Genomic DNA, 21,189 nt, shown 5'->3' on the forward strand with positions numbered 1-21,189 from the left:
ATTTCGTTGTACAATGTACAATGACAATAAAGATCTATTCTATTCTATTCTATTCTATTCTATTCTATTCTAATACCTAGGGAGTGGGAGCATCAGATGGCATGTCAGAATGTGTTTTAATGATAAAAATACTTTTATTTATCATGTAAACATATAACTTGTATTGTCAGTAATTTAAGTCAGTAAGTAAACTGTTGTACTTGATCCCATTCAAGGGTCAACCATAGAGGAGGTCAGGAGGTCTCCACTTTGAGGTTGAAGGTGAAGAGGATGTGGCTGAATGGCATAGGCACAGTTGCTTACTAACTTGCTAAAAGGTCAGAGTCCCAACCAACCCCACTCTCCCCTACCCATTGGGGATAACTAGCACATTATTGCTCTTGATCTTTTCATTGGGTTTGTTGGCAATAAAATAGCTGTAGAGAAACACCAGCCTGGTCCTCAGACAACTGCTGTCAGGGTGGAGGCTTTAGTGTATTACAGTAGATCTTGATTGACCTGTTTTAAGGTCATCCCAACCTGTTACCTTGACAACTTGTTTGCTGTTCAATAACACCATAGCTGCAAGACATTTGTCACTCCTTTGCTCCAGTCAATTATTTATAACCTCCCTCTTTCTCTTTGAGAGAGCAAGTTGATCTCTTATATTCACACACACACACACACACACACACACACACACACACACACACACACACACACACACACTCTGCGTGATAACCAAAGTCCCATTAAACATACCCTGCATGACAGGCAAAGTCCCTGCATTGACCCTTGTAGCCTACCATTATGAACTATTCCAGGTCATTGACACAAAGAAACACACACACACACACACACACACACACACACACACACACGATTGTACTTGTGTATCTTGTGTTATATAACTCAGTGCCTGATTGGTCCATTTTCAGATCTGTTACTTCCCTTCCTGCACAATTCATGTCCTTTGAGACACACACTCTGTCAGTAAAACTACCAAGGACGTAATCCTGAATTGGCAAAAGTGAATTCACTCAAAATATAAAGAGAACATAAGTAAAATTAATTTCAGGATGATTTCTTTATAAAAAAAAAATAGAAGTCCTCCAATATGAACAATTCACTTCAAATATAAAATAAAATTCAGACACCTCAAGTGATGAAATAAAACAACATCTGGATCACATATATCTGCAAATACACACAGTAAATCACAATTTACAGTAAAATAGTTATTATTACAGTGATTATTTTCAAACACAGTCAGTCATTGCAGTTTGGACCTCTTACAGATCTTTATGACACACTGATAAAGGCACATTCCAGTTTACATAACTCTTTGACAATGTTATAGTACCTGCTAAACTCTAACCAAATGATCCTTAGTCCTCGGCACTGTAAGCAACTGAGCAGCTGAACATCTGTTCACAAAACAGGAACTCAAGGGAAGATTTACACTGTCAGTTTTAACAAGACGAGAAAAAAGAAATACATAGTTTGCATAGTGTTGAAAAAACACACTTCTCAGTCAGCATGAACAGGCACTTAATCCACTTACTGCGGAAAATATTCTGTTGGTACCTCTGAACTAAAAGACCTGACTGGTTGAGAGGCACCCTAAAAAACCTTAATTAAAAGGAATCAGCATAATGGGTTGCTAACATTTGGGTGAAACGTGTTCCTAAATCCCAATACTGCTCAGACAAAATAGAGATTGTCTTCAAAACATCCAGCCCTACTATCAGTTCAGCTCACCTCTCCATCACTCTCTCTCTCTTTCTGGCTTTCTATCACTGCATCTTTGACCATCCGCCATCTTGACCCAGAATGTCAATTTTGTTCTCGTCTTCCTCTATGTATATCACACATGTAAAGAAAGCAGAGGGAGAAACAGGAAGAAGATGGAAGCTCTTATCAAGGAAGTTCCTTGACAATCCATGCTGTGCCTTCTCTTTGATCTCCTTGGCCACTTTTGGTCACTTCAGCTTTGGTCCATCGCTGGGCCAATAGTTCTGGTCCAACCATGTCCTGCTTTTGAAGGACTTTTAATGGTATGCTTTTAAGGGTTTGTGTCAGAAGTCATGTCAGGTCATGACTGAATCACTTGGCAGCACGGTACACAGCCAGGTCCAGCGGCTCCTTGGAGGGGATGCACCAATCATCTGCCTCCAAACTCAGCTTGTAGTGACGCAGAGCGGTCTTGTTAAACACTGGCAGCCTTTCCACTGAGTCTGTAGACAATGCCTAGAGACAGACAGAAAACAGACTTAAATGCAGGGATCATAGGGGTGGTTTATCTGAATACTTCCTCTGCCTTAGTGTTATTCACTCTATACCTGGGCCTCGATCTTTGTACATGGATGACCTTGTTAGCTTCATTTGATTGTTAACAACCTGGCACAAGTTTGGATTTATCATTTTAAATTAATCTAAATGGTTGTCAGAGCAACACGTCCTACACAGACCAGCTAGTGCAGTTGGGTTCTTGCCTGTGTCCAGACAATTAAATCTGCCCACTCAACCAAGTTCAAGTTGACTGATTCATCTAGCGTCAACAGTGGTTTGTCTGTTACAATAAAAAAACTTTACCAATGAGCAGGACTAATACCTTGTCAAGCTGTTGTTAATAGTTGTCAAGCGGTATGCCAGAACCAATGAGGAGTAATAACAACAATGGAAAGCACAATAGAGAGGGCTGGGTATTGGCACTTGATACCTTTAAGTTATCAACCTGTCAAATGATACCTGCATTCAATTGGTTTTGTACACAGATCTAGGGAAAAAGCAGTTCAGCATGCTGAGATGCAACCAAGACATTCACAAGTGTCACTACTACATACCTGTGGCATTTTCAGTTTCCGGTGTGAAAAGTTGTGGATGGTACCAATGGAAACATTCCTTACTGTCCCCATTTTTGGTCACCCCTCTATTGTGGTGCCTAGCACACAGATATGGTACTAAAAGGTGGAGCTACAAACACTGTAGTCTGTTGATTGGTCAGTAGCGAATGGTCACTCTTCTCAGGGGCTGAGCTGTGGCTGGTTTTATGTAACCACTGTTCATACCGTGGAGAGTTTTACACACAGTAGTAAACTGTAACTATAAAATGAAAAGATGTTTTGCTGCCTCTCACAGCAGCTGTGGTCTGAGAAAAAAATAACTTACTTCACTAGACCAACTGCTGGCAACTTTTAAGGTGGGACATTTACTTGTAATGTTACTCAATGCATGAGCTGATGACATGAATCCATCAACACACCTTAAATTTCAATATGACAACTTTGACCATTCAATTAGTTTTTATCTCTTGCTTGGATGACATACACTTTCAGTAATGAGTGAATCTTCAAGCATTTAAAAATATATATTAATTTGGACCGGATATATATGTAGCATATATTCTAATCCTCAATTGGAGAAAAAGAGCTTGGCAAAGCATTGTTCCTGTGGGCTCCAGCAAAAGTAAACCCCTGCGCTTGCCTGAGTAGGACTAAAAAAAACCTGCAACCTGCAAAAACCTGCAGTCTTTAAATATCCCATGGAGAGAGACTCTCATTGCAGCCTGTTCCTCTTTGTTATGAAAATGTCAACGTGCAACCCTGTTAAGTGGATGATAAACGAGATGCAAACTTCCATCTGTGTCAATGATGAGGAAATACAGTAACTGCTGGACAGAGCAGTGAGTGACAATGACCCCAGCCTCATTTAGGAGTACTGTTTGCAGTGTAGGGCTGAAGCGATTCCTCAAGTAATTCGAATAATTCGATTACTAAAAAGCCTCATGGCAAATCATTTCCTGCGCATATATTACTTTCGCTGTTGATAGCCTACGCAGCTGTATCATGGATGTGAAGGGCGGACTGCAAAACAGTGGAGGAAGAGGGACAAGACAAGAGAGAGAGACAACCCAAAGAAAGTGTCAAGGGTGAGGGATCATTACAAGTTCCAAACGAAAAGAAAAGATTTCAGTGTGTATTGCAAAACAGAGTTAGCATACCACAATAGCGTGTCCTCAATGCTACAACATCTAAGTGGTAAACATTCAGTGTATGCATCGGTTTCACCAAACGGACCTGACACAACAAGGTAACGTTAATGTCGCGTTTAATTTCATTTAACTTTAATCAGTGATTGCTAGCTGACATTTGTAATGCATGTAAAGAATGTACATGTATTATGGCTTTATAATGGCTGAATAATGACAGAAATCATTGCGGTGACTAATGTTACCTGATGATGTATTAGTCATGTTTTGCTAGATAAAATAGAAGCACAGAAAATAAAATGCTGCAGTCAATTTGCTTCATATATGTTTTTAGTCAGACTCCCTCATGTTCACTAAGGTCATCTGATCAGAATAATCAATAGACTACCCGATTACTAAAAGAATCAATAGCTGCAGCCCTATTGCAGTGGAAACGCTAAATGGATCTAGGGTCTAGGTATCATGTCTGAGGGGTTACTTTTGGTTCCAAAGGAACCATACCTAAAGTGTTTGGTGGAAACATGACTATACATTGATTGGTTAGGGAAAAGGACAGTGGCAGTGAATTCTTGGAGTCTTGTCGTGAAGTTGCCACTCAACGAGCTGAGACTCCTGCTAAAATAAGGCTTATGGTGAGAGGGATAAGTTTACATATCTAACTCTTGACAGTAAGTGCATTCCCCAAAAATGCTGAACAATTCCTTTAAAGTAGATTTTTTTTTAAAATCATAACTCACACACATTTGTTAAATACTTAAATCTCTGATTTGCATTATGATCATTCTTGTCAAAGTTTCATTTCATAAAAAGAACAAGTGTAATGAGTTGCTGTGCAGCTTCTGTAAAAATGTGTTGTAATAGCTGATAGTTTTGACTCTCCTCTCATGTTGCCTTTATTTAAAAATGAGAAGCCAATTCTATTTAAGATACACAGCTGGGCCCCATTTCAAGAGTAGGGCCATGACCTTTGTACCCAATCCAACTACCCGACAATGACTATTTACATCAAGAAATATGTTGGAGCATGCATTTGTGTATGTAACGAGTGTATTACCTTCAGGTGTATGACTGCATCAGTGCCATGACCCTCCATAGAGTAGAGCTGTAAGTCTCCCTGAAAGTAGCGAGCGTAGAGACGAGAGATGGGCAGACCATAGCCGAACCCTGCCTGTACAAACACACACACACACACACACACACACACACACACACACACACACACACACACAGAGCTCTCCTCATGTGTTCATACTAATTTTGTGCATACTGTTTGAGTGTTTGTGTGTGGGTTGCTCACCAGTGGGGCTCTGTGTTTGTCTCCTATGGAGGGTCTGGGAGCTGTGGAGTACATGTAGCTGAACAGACGCTCTGTCTTCCTGAAGGGAACACCATTTCCTCTGTCACTCATCTGCAGGGGGACAAAGATTATGGAGAGGTTATCACAGCATTGATAATTTAGCAGTCATGATGTCTTTAATCACTACAAAAGGGGGAAAATCTCAGCTTGGAGCACTTGTTAGCATAAAACAGAAGACAAGTTGACCATTTACGTGTGTGTGTGTGTGTGTGTGTGTGTGTGTGTGTAATCCCCCCTTAATGTTTACATTCACCCTGTGTCCGTTTTTACTATCAACACGAATTTCAGCTGTCCTTACAAAGTACATACTGTTGCATGATGTATGCTGTTGGGACATACAATTGTTCCTCATAACACTGTTTGTTTTAAACTTTGAGCCTCTTGCATTATGTTATCACTTTAACGTTACCTTGGTGATACAAAACGCATACATTGTAACAGCCAGTATTATGTTCATAATACATACTAATAATTTCATTCATAATAATTTCACATAATCATAATTTCCTAAAATTACTACCTATTCAATAGGTCATCAGTCACTTGAACGCGCTGTAATTCGTTAATGAGGCTTCTGTCAGCTGTCCACAAGCTTTCATCTGTTTGCAGCTCGGTCGATATGACGTATCGTCCAATGTGCAGAGGAGTGTGGGTCAGACTAGCCTGAAAAACATGCTGTCTTGCATACTGCAAAATGCAGCTGCATGTATTGCTGGTATTTTTGGTATACTGCATCTGACAAACTGTGTATTGGGACATACAAAATCTTTTACTGGCATACTAAGTGTTACAGTAGTATGGGTATTGGAACGCAGTCAGTTTTTCCATGTTAGGCAATCAGTGCAATGGTTGCAATTATCAAACAACAGTGTGTTGAGTTAATCATTTCTTAATATGGATGTAGGTGCCAGGAGCCGATTACGTCAATGAATGAGCTTGGAATCTGGAAAGATGACAATGAGGATTTATAGGATTTATGCAACCTAATTAAGCAGCTGAACAGCAGTCAGTTGGAGTAACAAGGACAACGGGGCAAAGGGGGAAAACATAGTTTCAGAATGGGGACAAAAAGAATGGAAAGAATTCATTCCACTCCTTCTGTGGCTCAGAGGTAGAGTGGGTCATCCAAAAATCGAAAGCACAGCGGTTCATTCCCGGGCTCCTCCAGCCTGCATGTCAACGTATCCTTGAGCAAGATACTGAACCCCAAATTGCTCCCAATGGCTGTTCATCGGTGTGTGAGTGTGTTAAAACTGAGTAGCAGGTGGCACCTTGTGCGTTAGCCTCGGCCACCAATGTATGAATGTGTGTGTGTGAATGGGTGAATGTGACTCGTAGTGTAAAAAGTGCTTTAAGTGGTCAGATGACTAGAAAGGCGCTGTACCATTGCAGGTCCATTTACCATTCTTTCCATAGCTTCTTTTAAACAAGCATCTCATAATCACCTTAGAGTATGCAAATAAAGTATGTGTTACATGTTTGAGCATGGCTTTAGGGAAGATTATTGTGGTTTTATTTGGAATAAAGTTTCAGTTGAGCCAACTGTTTCTATTTTTGGTTTGAGAATTTGGGGCTTATAACTAACACCTTTCTTATTCTTTCAACTTGTGATTTTAGAGAAAGCTTTGTTGTTGATATTTGCTAATGCATTCTGGGGTTTCATAGATTCTCCTGCTGTCATGAATGGTGTATGCACTCATGTAGGAGTCACTTACCTTTATTGACAGGTCTTCTCCACCAAGAGCGACCATGACTTTGATGGGTGGGAGGGTCCTGCTGGCCTCGTGGTTCTCAATGGTTGCTCTCATGGCATTCTATGGACAGAAAACAGAGTGGTTTATCAGCTGTTTTGTGGCCAAAACTGGTTGGTTGACACTTTTATTCAAAGGTAGATATTAGAGGATATTAAAGGAAGTTCAGTGTGCTCTAAAACTCCACTGCACCAGTTGCTTAAGTCAATACATTCACTTTTGGAATCTGAATTCATTTGGTATATATTTAATAGTATTTAGATTATGAACACACACTTGTGTTTTGACCATGTTTTAACACTAAAATTGGTGTTAAAGGGATTCTGGTTGGCTGGTACCAGCAGCTGTTTATGCTCATGGGTACAGTAATAATGGGTGGGAGGATACTAAAGTATTGTTAGAGGGGAATTTCACGATTTTAAAACACCATTATGGTTTGCTCTTCTCAGCCTGTGGAGAAAGTTGGAAGTTGGTTCTGTGGCTCTAGAGGACCTTTGCCAAGTCTGAAGACGCAAACCTGGGTGTTTATGATTTGACACTGGGGTAACTCCTCTTGATGTAGCTAGACGTTAGCTTGCTATTTAGCTGGCATTTTACTTTAATTTGCTAACGTAAGATGTGACTATACACAATGTGATGTGTCTGTGTTGACTGTGACAGCCCCCAAGTCACATCTTTTAACCATCTTCAAAGTTTGGGTTTCTTTTTAAGCATAGACAAGTCTAGCACAGAGCATATCAAAGTTTAACAGGAAAGGTGAAAGCTGACTGAGGCTTCTTCCATATCCCAAGCTTGCTCAACTGTTATTGGAGTGAAAAGGGGACAGACGGGTTAATTATGACATAATGATGTCATCCGCGTTGTCTCGACTTACAGACTACACATTTTTCACTGAAAGGCTGTGTTACACCCTTTGGGTGTGAAACTTGAAAGATGTGGGTATTTACCATGCTCATAGGGTCTAATGAAGAGATGCTATCAAGATGCACTATGGGAATCGTAGGATCCAATGATTTTGGTGTTTGACCCATGCTAGACAATAAGAGTCAGGATATCGCTACCTCTGAATGTACAATTTTAACTATTCAAAAACAAAATCTGTCTTTCCAAAATTTAGTGAATTGCAATACTAAATCACTGGAGTGGCCTTTTAAGTTATCAAGAACACTCCTATACTACTGTATGTAGTACAGCATACTGTATATCCTATAGTGCCGGCATCACCAAATGGCAGACCATGGTCCGGGCACATTCTATGTGGACCCGTGAGCAATTTCTGATGAATTAATGAGAAAATGTAATGTGTCCTCAGGGAGCGTTGTTTTTTCCTCCTGACGGTCACAGCTACAGACTGCAGGCACAGCTAATCCAGGTAATTCTGCAATCATTTACCTTGATCATAGCGCCACTCAAATGAGCCATTCAAATCGATTGTTTACCAGAAGAGAGATGTGGGAATGAGAAGACATGGATTGCTCGAAAGTAAGGAAAGTTGATACAGAAAACAAAATGTTTAAAAGTGAATGGATGGACCAATTATTGTTCATTCTTTGGCAGCCATAGTCAAACCTTTGTGTCTCATATGTTGTTAATCTGTGGCGTTGATCAAAAGTAAAAAGTAGGAGTCAAGGTAAATATCTACCGCATTCTAGTTTTATTTATTGCACTGACAGCGTCTGGGTCAGTGGACTTTTTATAGAGATTTTTCCTTGCCATCGGTAGTCTATAACACTTCTCTGAAGGTCAAAGTTCAAATTCACTGTACAAAGGATGAGAAGGGTCGTTAATGATCTTCTCAGCTTTATTTCTGATGAATTCATTGTATAGACTAGTCAGCTGTTTCTGTGGCTTCCCTAAGGTCTTGGAGGCCATGTTTACTATTTTCTGCAGTTTGTTTCTCCATTTATTGTTCAGATTTCCATACCACATAATCATATTAAATGATAAGATACTTTCCACCAGGCTCCTATATACTATATAGTTTCACTCCCTCCAAAATTATTGAGCTTGCGTAGCAAGTGGAAGCGTTGTGAACTTTAAAAATGTGATCCGTATTTATTTGAAAAGTAAGACTGCTGTCAATGTATGTGCCCAAATATTTAAAATCATCAAACATCTCGACCATTTCTCCATTGATGATTACTGGCTTCATTATATATATATTTTTTTTGTAAGATTAGCTCCTTGGTTGAACACCAATAACTGAGATTAGAGCATGACAGATCCACTCAGCTCATCACACATTAATTTACAGCTCAGCAAAGTACAAGTGACTGCTCACTGAAGACTGCATGGTTTTTGGGGCAACATAGAAAAACTTTCAGTGACAGGACAGTTGTGAAGGAGTGCTTGAACGCCGCTGCCAAGACATTAATTAAAAAAAAAAGTAAACCAAAAAAACAAATTGTGTGACAAAAAAAGCAAATCTCAAGGTCAACTATGACAACCAGAAAATCAGAAATATCAGCAAATGATGTACTGTCATAGTGCAGTATGCATATCCTCCGCCATTGATGAGTATTTGTTTTATTGAGAAGAAATGTGGCCCTGTTTTCTTTTACTTGCAATGTAGGCCTCAAGTTCATTGTGCTAGCTATAGGACTTATTTTATTTCTTGTACAAACAACTATTTGTTTTCCATGTTAAAAGTATCCTACTTTGAAAATTGAAAATAAATATTGTTTAAATGAAATGTGCAGTGTTGAATTTATTTAACAGACCTAGGCTATTGGATGCAATTTAGACATTATGAAGTTTCAACTTTTGCTGGGAGGAAATTTTACAAACTGGACCTCTTTGAATTTTAACTGAATACCCCTGCTATAGCGTTTAATTTTTGTGTGTTTGCAGATGCACTGTTATTTATTACCTTGAAGAGCTCAAAGAGTATGTGGTACAGATGAGATGGGATGTATGATATGTGGATAGGCTCTTTATTGTTGTTGGCTATGGGAAGAAAAAATGCAAAACAATAATTAACTCGATGCACACACACTCTAGAAATCAATACAAAACTGTTGGTGTGTGGTTTGTCACAGTGTTTTTGTGTGTGTCTCACAATTCATCTGTCTTAGCTCCAGCTCTGGTGCTCCCAGGTAATACTGCTCACAGAGTAGCTTAGCACTCTCATAGGCATCTGAAGAGAGACGGAGGAAAAGGAAAGGAAAAACATCTTTATTCTTTGCCCTGCATACAGGTAATGAAACTAACATAAAGATAAACAGATGTGATAAAAACATGGTTATCATCAGTATAAACATTATGGATAATAAGTGTGTTGGATCACAACCAGCTGCTCTGATTCTTTCTGTTCAAAGGTTGACACTGGCCCAAACTGCTCTGTTTCTAAAATAACTGACTATGAAAATGCATTATGGATTTTAGAAATGCCAGTGGGAACATTAATGCATATCTGTATAAAAAAACAACAGCGCTTTTTAAATGCACTTCATCTTCAAGGTCTTCTATCGTGGCAGCCAGCATGCAGGACACTGCACTGTTTTGCCCCCCCTTGTTCTGCTGCTCATTTTGTAAGTGCCCTGTAACCTCCAAATGCTGAGTAAGTGCACCCTTCATACAACACAACAACATATTTCAACAAGAGACACCAAGTAAGGCCTGTTCTAGGTTTCCTGTGCACCAATTACTTTTCGGTTATTAAATTAAACACATTTCAATTAGATATTAACACCAGAATTGAAAATTAGGAAATTTATGCAGCTAAGTAGAATACAAGCTTTTTCGTGCATTCTTACCTAGTTTCTCTGCCAAATCTTGTGTCAAAGTCTAAATTAAAAACCTTAATATTTGTGTGCTCACATTGTGCATATTTCAAAATGTAAAAAAGTCACCCCCAGCTACAGAAAACCTGAGGACAGCTACTTCTATTCTAGCAATGATGACGTGCTGTTATGCACAGTCTGCTGTGTGCAAAGGGAGGTGATGGAGTACATACACAGTGCAAAGGTGACAGTGGGTGGGAGGGCTATGAGGACCCAACAGGAAAATGTTGCCCTGGGCCTGCCTAATAGATAACACAGCCACGACAGTAGCTGATTAAAAATACAGTCGAAACCTCTTACAGAGATCACGTCTGTTGGGGTCAAAATGATCACTATAGCTGATAATTATCATAACTGTTCTTTTTCTTTATTTCTCAACAGATTGCCATCTAATTGACATTTGGTTATTTATTACATGAATATAAAGTAGTGAAGTGGACATTTTTGCTATTTACTGAATTGTATTCACTGTTTTAAAATACAATACAGCTGTTTTATTATTTATTATGTGGGGGTATTATGTGACTGGGAGTTATCAATCCACCTGACAAGAGCGGCTTCAACCACAGGCGCTTTCCTGGTTTCCATCTGTAGCAGTCATGAATTTGAGGATTTTTATTGAGAGAAAAAGGTTTATTTGTGCCCCTCATGACTTAAATGAGCACACAGCACCAGCCTCAGGTCAGCTAAAAACAGACAGGTTACCACAAGGCAAAGTATCACGGGAGTTAAGTTAAAAAAAATAGAATAACAGTAGTTTTACATTATTTTCCATATGAGAGAATTATGTATGGGAAACCCCAAAATGGACACCGTATATGCACCCATTCATTTCAGCATTTGTACAGAAATGATGGTGTCCTAGGCTTTTCACACATGAAATACAGCTCTGTAATGCTTTTTTTTGTGTATTTTATCAAGACATTTCTCATGGTACACTGATACATACACACATATAGCATGACAATAAAAGAGGTGAATGAAGAGAAATATTTATTTTTCTCTAGATGTTTTTATGGGAATGTGGATCTTTCACATGTACTTGAGGAGTGCTGATGGTTTCCATGTTCCACATTTTGTAAGTGTCAATGTGGACTCTATGGTGAGACTCACTGTTCTGGACTTGAATTAATCTCAGCCCCTAAAAGTCTTGGTCTTGTCTCAGTCTCAGCACACTCTGGTTTTAATTATGACTTGGTCTCAGTTTAGTTAGTCTACTAACACTGGTTTCCACTGAAGTTCTTAAAATTAGATTTTGATTTAGGGCCTCTCTACAAGACAGGGAGTGGAATGTATTCCCAAAAATAAAACAGATTACAAAAGAATTAAATTACAAACCAACTCACATGCACTGAATGTGGGGCTTTTTAGAGCCAGGGCACCTGTGAGTCTCGGGCTCCTTGCCTAGTTGGTAATCCAGCCTCGTGTCATATAAAGCTGCAAACTGAAGACTTCCTCATAACATAAAAAAGGTTTTGTCTTCTCTATTTTCTTTACTTTTCTACCGTACTCTGTGTTATTCACTGTATTTACTGGAGTCACATGCCATTTTAACACACATTCTAAATAAATTGTTGCCATGTGATTGTAACAAGAACATCATGGAATTAAGGGCAAGTGTCAGCTGATATAAACCTAATTACCAATGGTCAAAACCGCCTGTGAAAGTCTCTCTCTCTCTCTCTCTCTCTCTCTCCCTCTCTCTCTCTCTCTTCTCCTTCTTCCTACCTCGTGCTACCTCTGTCACATCACACATGGAGTCGATACAGCCAATGGTGTTGGGGTGGGCGGGGTTCGTGTTACCGTTGAAGACAAGAGCTGCAAGAAAGAGGACAAAGTTTTTATTCCTACAACAACTACCACTAGTATTATCAGTTATGGGATTTATAATGATTAATAGCATAATATTAGCTATATATTTACATAATCTGACAGTGTGATCACTGACTTTTGGTCATGTGGTCAGGTATGGTTATAACAGGTTCATGCAATATGAACTGGAGTCAGTCTGGAAGCAAATGTGTGTGTGTGTGTGTGTGTGTGTGTGTGTGTGTGTGTGTGTGCGTGTGCATGTGTGAGTGCGCGTGTGCGTGCGTGCATGTGTGAGTGTGTGGCAGCTCACTGTGCTGGTTGATGAGCATGCGGATGGAGATGCGACTGGTGTAGAAGCGGTCCAGGAAGTACTGGATGTTGTGATCAGTAACGGCATCCTGCTGGCCGAAAGCATCTTTGTACTCAATGATTCCTTGAGCCATGGTGGGCACCACCTCGTTGTGCCGGTTCCTGATGCCCTCCAAGACCTCCACAAACCTCGGATTGGTGTGCAGAGGAGGGCAACAGAAAGAAGAGAGGAGGAGGGAAAGGACAGGAGGAGAGCAAGAAGGCAGAGATTAGGTTAGAGAAAAAGAAGCAAGTGAAAGCAATGTCATCCTGTCCAGATCTGTTCTGCTTTTGTTTGTTTTGTTGCTCAGACGGGTGTGCTATACTTACATCTCAAGGACTCTTTGGTCTTCGGGGTTCTTGTCTAGAAATTCAAGGATCTCGATCAGGCTTTGGATGTACCTGAGTGAACACAAACACTGGAGAGTCACGGACTATCCAGCAAGCCTGCTGTCATAAGAGATAGTAATAGCTAGAGCATGGTAAACACACACATGCACACATTAAAGGGATAGTTCGGATATTTTGAAGCAAGGTTGTAAGGGATCGTTATCCACAGTCAGTGTATTACATACAACAAATGTCAGTCGGCACACCCCCAGTTTGATGAAGCAGGCAAGAGAAGTGACATGGAAGCTCAGCAATTACTGCTGCGGAGGGGCCAGCAGCAAAACATATTTTTCATTGATAAATCAGTCAATTTATCTCACTGAGCACAGTAACTACTTATCTACCACCACCTCATCTGGTTTGTTTGTTTATGTTCGTGTGACTCTGGCATTTAAAAGGGTTAGTTCAGATCCAGTCACACAAAAAATACAAACTAACTAACTGATCAAGGCAGTGGTAGACCAGCAGCTCCATCTTCAGAGAGTCAAAATCTTTTTGTCAATGGAGTCTAGTGGCCTTGATGAGAGCATAGATGGGGAACTGAATAGGCCGTCTGACGGTAAAGTGGCAAAAATATTCTCAATATGCCGGACTCCTGCCTGCTTCTCCAAACTGAGAGCTTGCCAAATGACATCTACTGTATGTAATACACTGACTATGGACAACTACCTCATACAACCCCACTTGAAAAGATCTGACCTATCCCTTTAACTCCACTACAGCCAGGGACAGAGACGCAGAGAGAAGGGGATATGAAGAGAATGTAAACACTGTCAATCACCAGTCCTGACATGCAGTATGCATTTGTGTTTGTGTGTGTGTGTGTGTGTGTGTGTGAGAGAGAGACGTGATTCATAGAAAGTAACTCTGACACAACTGAGACCCCTCTTTGGCCCAACCCACCTCTAAGCAGATGGCAAGCAGCAGCCTGTGGGGAGGTGGGTTGTCTCAGTTTGAGTTAGAGTCAGCTGATTAGAAGATTTTTTTTTTTTAAGTTTCTGGAGGTACTTAAAAATATCACATCACAATATCACATTTCTGTCAGTGGACAATTTCGCTGCTATCTTGTGAAGGCACATTATGGGTTACGAAAGTCACAGGGCACCATGCTAGCTTGTCCTGAGCAGAAAATGTATGACTGGTGAGAAATCATTGCCTGTGAGTAATTCCTAGATATTTCCTAGAGTCACCATAGCATGCTTTCAGTATTATAGAGAACACAGAGAGAGCTGGCAAAAAAAAAAAGTTTAAATGAGCCCACTAAAGTACATTAAATACTATAAACATAGAATTCTGTTACTTAATATTGCAACATCATGTCAGTTTTAAAGGCCTGACACAACTTTCCTCTGCATTATTCTATGTACCAAACTTGTCAAACTTCCCAAAATCAGCAACATTCCATTAATGAGGTCAAAGGTCAGTGATCACATATCCATGACCAAAGATGGAACAAATCTTGAATTAGTCTCAAAACATTGAGAATACAGACATTTAATTACACAATCAATATGTCAATATCTTCCAACATTGCAGTTTTCTTATGAATGATGCTGAAAGTGTGACATTGTTTATCACTTTGTCATTCAGCAGTGAGGCTACCGAACTGAATGTGCTGTTCCGCTCAGCTGCAACAGCAAGCGGGCAAGCCAAGGAAAAACAAAAATTAGAAAGGCAGGAGTTACAGGAGGAACTGGAACAAAGTTCACCCACCCTCCCTCCTTCTCCTTTTACTGCTCTGTAATGTAATGTGTCATTATATCTGAGCTCACACTGCAGTGGCAGCCTGCTATTCATAGCAATCGGATTAACAAGCTTGCAATTCTTTACAATGAGGACCTACTCTGCAGAAAAAAGGAACGTTTTGAAAGAGTTTTGGAAATGTTTCACAAGTCTGAGGAGCCAGATGACTTTGTGTACCTGAAGTGAAAACATAAAAATCTCCAACGAAGGAACGTTACATGTATTCTTGTTACGTGAACACAAAAAGAAAAGAAACATGAGGTAACAATATTTATACTTGAACAAGATGTTGTATGACTTAGTGACATGTAAGGTCAGTTAATAAACAAGTCAGTGAATCTCTGTCAATCAGATACTTTATTAATCAATTACTCTCTACCTCACCAGCTCTGGAGCAGCTGGACAGAGGTCGTGGCCAGCAGTCGGTCCGGCAATAGGTTGATCTCCTTCATTATGTTGGACAAACGGACAGGAAGCTCCTGACGAAGGAAGACAAACGACGTGCGTTCACAGGCATTGGTTGAACCTTGAGAACAGAACAGAAGAGGTTTACTACAAGGATAAGAAGCAAGTTATAACTGGTTTGAAAAAATAGTGGAACTCAGGGTCCACTAAGTAACTTTTTTAGGCAACTTCAAATCACATGTCACAGTCTTCATCAGCAAATTGAGATGGTTCAATTTTCATAAGTAACCTACTGTAAGTCAGCCATGAAAGAGCAAATGGTTGTGAGATGTGGTTGAAAACTCTGAGAAAAATCCAAAATGAAACTATTAAAGGGAAATTTCGGTTTATTTCAACCCGTCTCCTATCGTCCTAAATTTGTTTCAAGTGACTAGTGACATAGAAGTAATAGTTAGCATGTTAGCCGTTAGCCTAGATACAGCCGTAGCGTCAGACCTGTTAAAACTTAATTGAACGGGCATCCCTTCAAGTGCAAAGTTAGTCCACTAAACAAGCTTTTTCTCCACAAAGACCGCCTCATATCGTTAGGATAAATGTCAGAGAACATATAGTAAACAACATGTAAACGTGTTGTCTTACCTTACCGGTGTGCTGCCAGGTTTGTTGTTTACCATTTAGCTAAGGCTGCAACCGGTCCCATTCCTTGCAACAGAGGTATTCCTCTTCTGTGGGCATTGGGGTACAGCATTCACAGGTAACGTTACACCACCGAGCTCCAGAGCTAAATCCTTCCAGCAGCCATTCCTCCTCTGTCGTCCTCTAACGTTACCTGTTGTGCCTCTCTCTCTCTCCTCCTCCATTCTTCAATTTCACAAAGCTCTTCATCAGTGTATTCTGGCTCAAATAAATAAGGGCGGCCATCGCCTCTCAATGTGGAAAGCCTATATACTAACATTCCACATTTAGGTGGTCTTCAGAGTTGTTGTCTTACCTTACCGTGTGTTTACCGTTTACTTCTGCTTCCCAAAGTGCGGTCGAAATATCGCGAGAACAAGCAGTAATCTCATAACATGCCTGAAATCTCGCGAAAACAAGCCGCAGCAGCTGCAAGGCAGAACCGGACAGTAGCCTGAAAAGTTCATTCATTTATTTTATGAAAGATTTATAGAATAATGGCTGACTTTTTGCCAGACTTCAACTTTGTGGGGGAGGAATTTGATTTTGCAGAGTTTGATGGCCGCCCTTATTTATTTGAGCCAGAATACACCGACAAAGAGCTTCTTGAAATTGAAGAACAGAGGAGGAGAGAGAGAGAAGCACAACAGCCAGAGGACGACAGAGGAGGAATGGCTGCTGGAAGTCTTTAACTCTGGAGACTGGTGGTGTAACGTTACCTGTGAATGCTATACCCCAGTGCCCACAGAAGAGGAATACCTCTGTTGCAAGGAATGGGACCGGTTGCAGTCTTAGCTAAATGGTAAACAACAAACATGGCAGCACACCGGGAAGGTAAGACAACACGTTTACATGTCGTTTTCTATATGTTCTCTGACATTTATCCTAACGATATGAGGCGGTCTTTGTGGAGAAAAAGCTTGTTTAGTGGACTAACCTTTAGGATGATAGGAGACGGGTTGAAATAAACTGAAATTTCCCTTTAATTTCGCATCAAATCATGAAGAAAAAATTTAAATACTTAGAACAAAACTGAGACCTGTACAAAAACTACAATGGTGGTTTGTTTGTTTGTTTTAAAAAATCACAGCCCTCCGGACAATAATTGATGCTCTTCCATGGACCTGTCTCTCTACTGAAAAACACTGCATCACCCTTACATATCAAAATAATATAACTGTTAAATTGGTACAACTTGTTTAATGGTGTACTCCAGTTTAAACCTTACAGTAAAATCTGTGCCGCTGAAGTCAACTCATTCAGCAGTTTATATGACATGTAACAAATTAGCAACCAACAAAACAGCGCTCCAACCAGTTAGGTTAGGTTTAGAAAAAGAATCATGGTTGGGCATCATCATGTTACCTATTTCATGTAAAGTTACATATTTGGCCATCGTCACGTTACATACTTAACAGACAGTTATGTATTTAAATGTGTCCTTAAAAAATTGTTTGTATAATATCTAACAAAACAGAGCCCAACAAATTAGCACCCCTACCGGTTAGATTAGGTTTGAGAAAAGAATCATGGTTGGGCATGATTATGTTACATACTTAACATAAAGTTACACACCTAATGTAAAGTTATGTAGGTTGGGCTAGGAAAGCAAAGTAACATAGGTTAGGTTTATGAAAAGAATTATATTTGGCAATCACCACGGAACTTAAAGTTACTTACTTAATGTATCGTCATATTCGTATGATATATAACAAATTAAAGCCCAACAAAGTAGCAACCGGTTAAGTTAGCTTTAGGAAAAGAATCGTGGTGGAGCATTATTACGTTAGGCTACATACTCAATGTTATGTTACCTACCTTGGGTTTGGCTGTTTATTTTTTTTAAGCCAGATGTGGCTCATATTTGGAGGAGAGGGTGGACCTGTGGATCTGACTAAGAATTTGAGCATACCCGCCATGGTACCAACTGGTACCCAAATGGGACCATAATTAACAAAAGGAACATCGTGCTGTATTGAAGAAGACTTTAATGTAGCTATTAACTACTACTATTGAACTAATACTTATATTGCCAAGGACAGCTGAAATAAAATGTATAACAAGGAAGAAAAAAGAGACTGACAAAGAACTGACAGTACCCTCACCCTCTCAGACCCATTTCCCCCTACTAACTTGTGTACAGTCTCTAACAAAAGTCATCATCATTTATAGTCACCACCATTAACTGCATTAACATGAGCAGCAGCAATGTTACCCACCATCACCATTATCAACACAGTGGCAAGGTCTGACTGAGGTCTGAACAACAGGCTGACAGCACGGAACTGACAGCTTGTTTTCACTATCACGAGATGGTGAAATCAAGCCAATGAGACAAGTAAAAGAATATTTTGTCACAGTACTGCTCTGTCTTTGTTTCAGCGCCTCTCCTGATTGCTTACCACTGTAGCAACGATTAAAAGCTCAATGCAGATGGGGCAGACGGACTCCATTTAGCTTCAGGGATTGAATATATGCAATACTTATTACATCATTCTCATTCCTGATGGTATGCAATTGTAGCCAAAACGCTACATTTCAAAAATACTATAAAAACAATGACAACCACAAATAGATCAATAACATTTGGAAAAAAAAACAAAAAAACACGAACAAACAAAAATGCTCATACAAGAATAGAAGGCAACGGTAAAGGCACATCAGTGTATTTCACAGCATCAAAAGAAAAAATGTCTGCATGTAGTATGTAAAATGTCTACCTTGTAGTAATAGCAGATACTCACCAAAATCCAAGAACTGCTTCATTGATAGAGGAGAGGGGGAGAACTTGGAGAAATGATCGATGTGTTTGGGTACGTTGGCCAGCGCTGCAGTCTTCATCAGAGACTGAACAAACTTAATTTTACTCGTCATCCTCAAAAGCTAATTTACCAAAAATAAATAAAAGCCAGAAAAGAGAGAGATATAAAGTCCTCCGACGTAATAAAAAAGCAAGAAAGCTGGACGACCGTTATTAGTGATGGCCGAGGGGAGAAACTCCGGCAGATGCTGTCGTTTAAAGTCTGCAGCGCCACACATGGAACTGTTATTTAATAGACGTCTCAGCCAATAGGAGCGCGCGGTGGGCGGCAGCCAGCTCCACCCACATGAACTGTAAAAGAAGATAGTAAACAGGGGTTGGAGGGGGTATGTGTGTGTACAGTGTGACAGGGTCACGTTACGTAAGTATAACGTTTCCTCCGTCAGATAAACAGCTTGGGTGGAAATGTATAGGCTATGTCCACTGTCAACAGTGTGTACCCTTTTAATGACGCAACTTCATCCCTACATGCTACCAGAATAGAGTCACAAAGTTGTAATTAATATTAATATTTGGATTAATAATAAAAACAAGGGACTGTAAGGGACTGGATTTTACTTGTTAGAGGAGATGGTTGGCTAGGGTGTGACTTTCTTTTGTTTGCTTGTTTTTTGTTTTTTTTTATTATACCTCCCCTGAAGCTACAGACATTTTTACTTTGAGCGTCCCAGACTGGCAGAAAATACATGACCCTCCTCCATCATAAATGTGTCATTGGATTTTTAAAACTTACCCTTTGACGTCTGTATGTTAAAAATAAAAAATAAAAAAAATGCTAGTTGGTGCATGCTGGTTGGTTCACAGTTCATTTTTGGCCACACTGTTAATGAGATGTAGACTAGATAAAGTGATTGTAATGAGATATCACTATTTTAAATTTAGATATGGTAATGTTTTTGGGTTTGTTTGTTTGTTTGTTTGTTTTTACAGTTTCTCGGTATGATAAATTAAGTCATTTTGGCAATTTGAAAACAATCAAAAAAACATTCTGCTGTAAAATAACTTTACTATCAAAAGAGCTATAACAAAAATTAAAAAAAAAAAAAAAAAAGGAAAATGTATTTCAAATCAAATCAACTTTATTTATATGGCACTTTTCGTACAACAGTAACACAAAGTGCCTTACAGAGGTTAAAAACAACAAAGACCCAAAACAGAAAACAAAAAGAAAAGAGAAAACCCAACCCTCCCACCCCACATAGAGATACGTAAATATACATGTACGCACACACACACACACACACACACACACACACAAGCTATCACTAAAGAGACATGGCTGAGTACCGAGACCTGAGGCAAGGAAAAAGCCACCTCTGAGGGCCATCCACACTGAGAGGGCCCACGGTCCACGGCCACAGGGAGCGCCGCCACAGAGACCTCCCCGACCCGGGCAGACATGAGGCTCCACACCGAGGGGCAGTGCCCTACAGCCACCAGGGTGGCAGAAGGTGCGGCCGTTGTGCACTTCCACGTGCCTGACCATGGAGGTCCCGATCACTAGCACAGAGGGGGTGCGCTGCTCCCGAGTGCGCGCCTCCGACTGCCCGGAGGTACGACGGTGACGGGATGGAGCCTGATGTTTGTTGCGCCGGGCTGCGGTTCCTCCTGGCCGGGATGGAGGGGAGGGGTCAGGCTGGACGAGCAGACGCCGATTCCTGGACTGGTGAGAGCCACAGCCAGCTGGATGTTAGTGATGGTGAAATCGAAGCTTCATGAAGCATTGAACCACTTTGACACACCTGCTTCAAGAATGACACGCTGCTTCGAAGCATTTCATACAGTCAGAAGAGTGACATCTGCTGGCTGTGTGTCAGAACTGCATCTAAGTGAAAGACCATTGGGACTGCCTGTACCGAGGCCTCGCTCCCGGTAGTCACGTGATTGTGGGCGTGCTGAAGCAGGGATCGAAACACTGCTTCGGAACACTTGCGCTTCAATAGATCGACACTGTGTTGAGTAAACTGGCTCGAGCGTAACATCACTACTGGATGTAGGCCTACAGGTTCCACAGGCGAGCTGGACGAAGCATCCACGGGAGGGAAGTCCTGCAGGCTTAGGATGTCATACCTGTTATCCAGTGGCAGCTCCGGAGGCGGAGGAGGAGGAGATGGACAAGCCCCAGAGCCCCTGGC

At 40.5% G+C, this 21,189-nt stretch overlaps 1 protein-coding gene across 2 annotated transcripts; it reads right to left on the bottom strand.

The window, feature by feature from the left end:
* Positions 1–1,047: 1,047 nt before the first annotated feature.
* On the bottom strand, positions 1,048–19,283 carry LOC125878841 (pyruvate dehydrogenase (acetyl-transferring) kinase isozyme 2, mitochondrial-like). Of its 2 annotated transcripts, XR_007447796.1 has the most exons (12): positions 18,978–19,283; positions 15,538–15,679; positions 13,351–13,422; positions 12,983–13,170; positions 12,589–12,678; positions 10,137–10,214; positions 9,948–10,024; positions 7,043–7,141; positions 5,268–5,378; positions 5,025–5,138; positions 2,826–3,845; positions 2,097–2,229 (listed from the first exon to the last, which is right to left on the bottom strand). XR_007447796.1 is itself a non-coding variant. In XM_049560278.1 (11 exons), exons 1-11 carry the CDS (start codon positions 19,105–19,107, stop codon positions 2,086–2,088), a joined length of 1,245 nt encoding a protein of 414 aa, XP_049416235.1. In that variant the 5' UTR covers positions 19,108–19,274; the 3' UTR covers positions 1,048–2,085. The 2 variants fall into 2 exon arrangements, 1 of the variants encoding a protein (XP_049416235.1); XM_049560278.1 differs by lacking the exon at positions 2,826–3,845 and having other exon boundaries at positions 1,048–2,229; positions 18,978–19,274.
* Between the last annotated feature and the right edge of the window lie 1,906 nt (positions 19,284–21,189).

Source organism: Epinephelus fuscoguttatus, linkage group LG19 (assembly GCF_011397635.1).
Source record: "Epinephelus fuscoguttatus linkage group LG19, E.fuscoguttatus.final_Chr_v1".
In the NCBI taxonomy this organism is placed as follows: Eukaryota; Metazoa; Chordata; class Actinopteri; order Perciformes; family Serranidae; genus Epinephelus; species Epinephelus fuscoguttatus.

Bases quoted from the DNA above. Each gene is read 5' to 3' on its own strand.
- LOC125878841 (XM_049560278.1), bottom strand. From the start codon at position 19,107: ATGACGAGTAAAATTAAGTTTGTTCAGTCTCTGATGAAGACTGCAGCG. The intron at 10,215-12,588 runs GTAGGAAGAAGG...GTCTCTCTTCAG, and splicing joins TGTGACAGAGGTAGCACGAG to ATGCCTATGAGAGTGCTAAG. The intron at 10,025-10,136 runs GTGAGACACACA...TTCTTCCCATAG, and splicing joins GGAGCTAAGACAGATGAATT to CCAACAACAATAAAGAGCCT.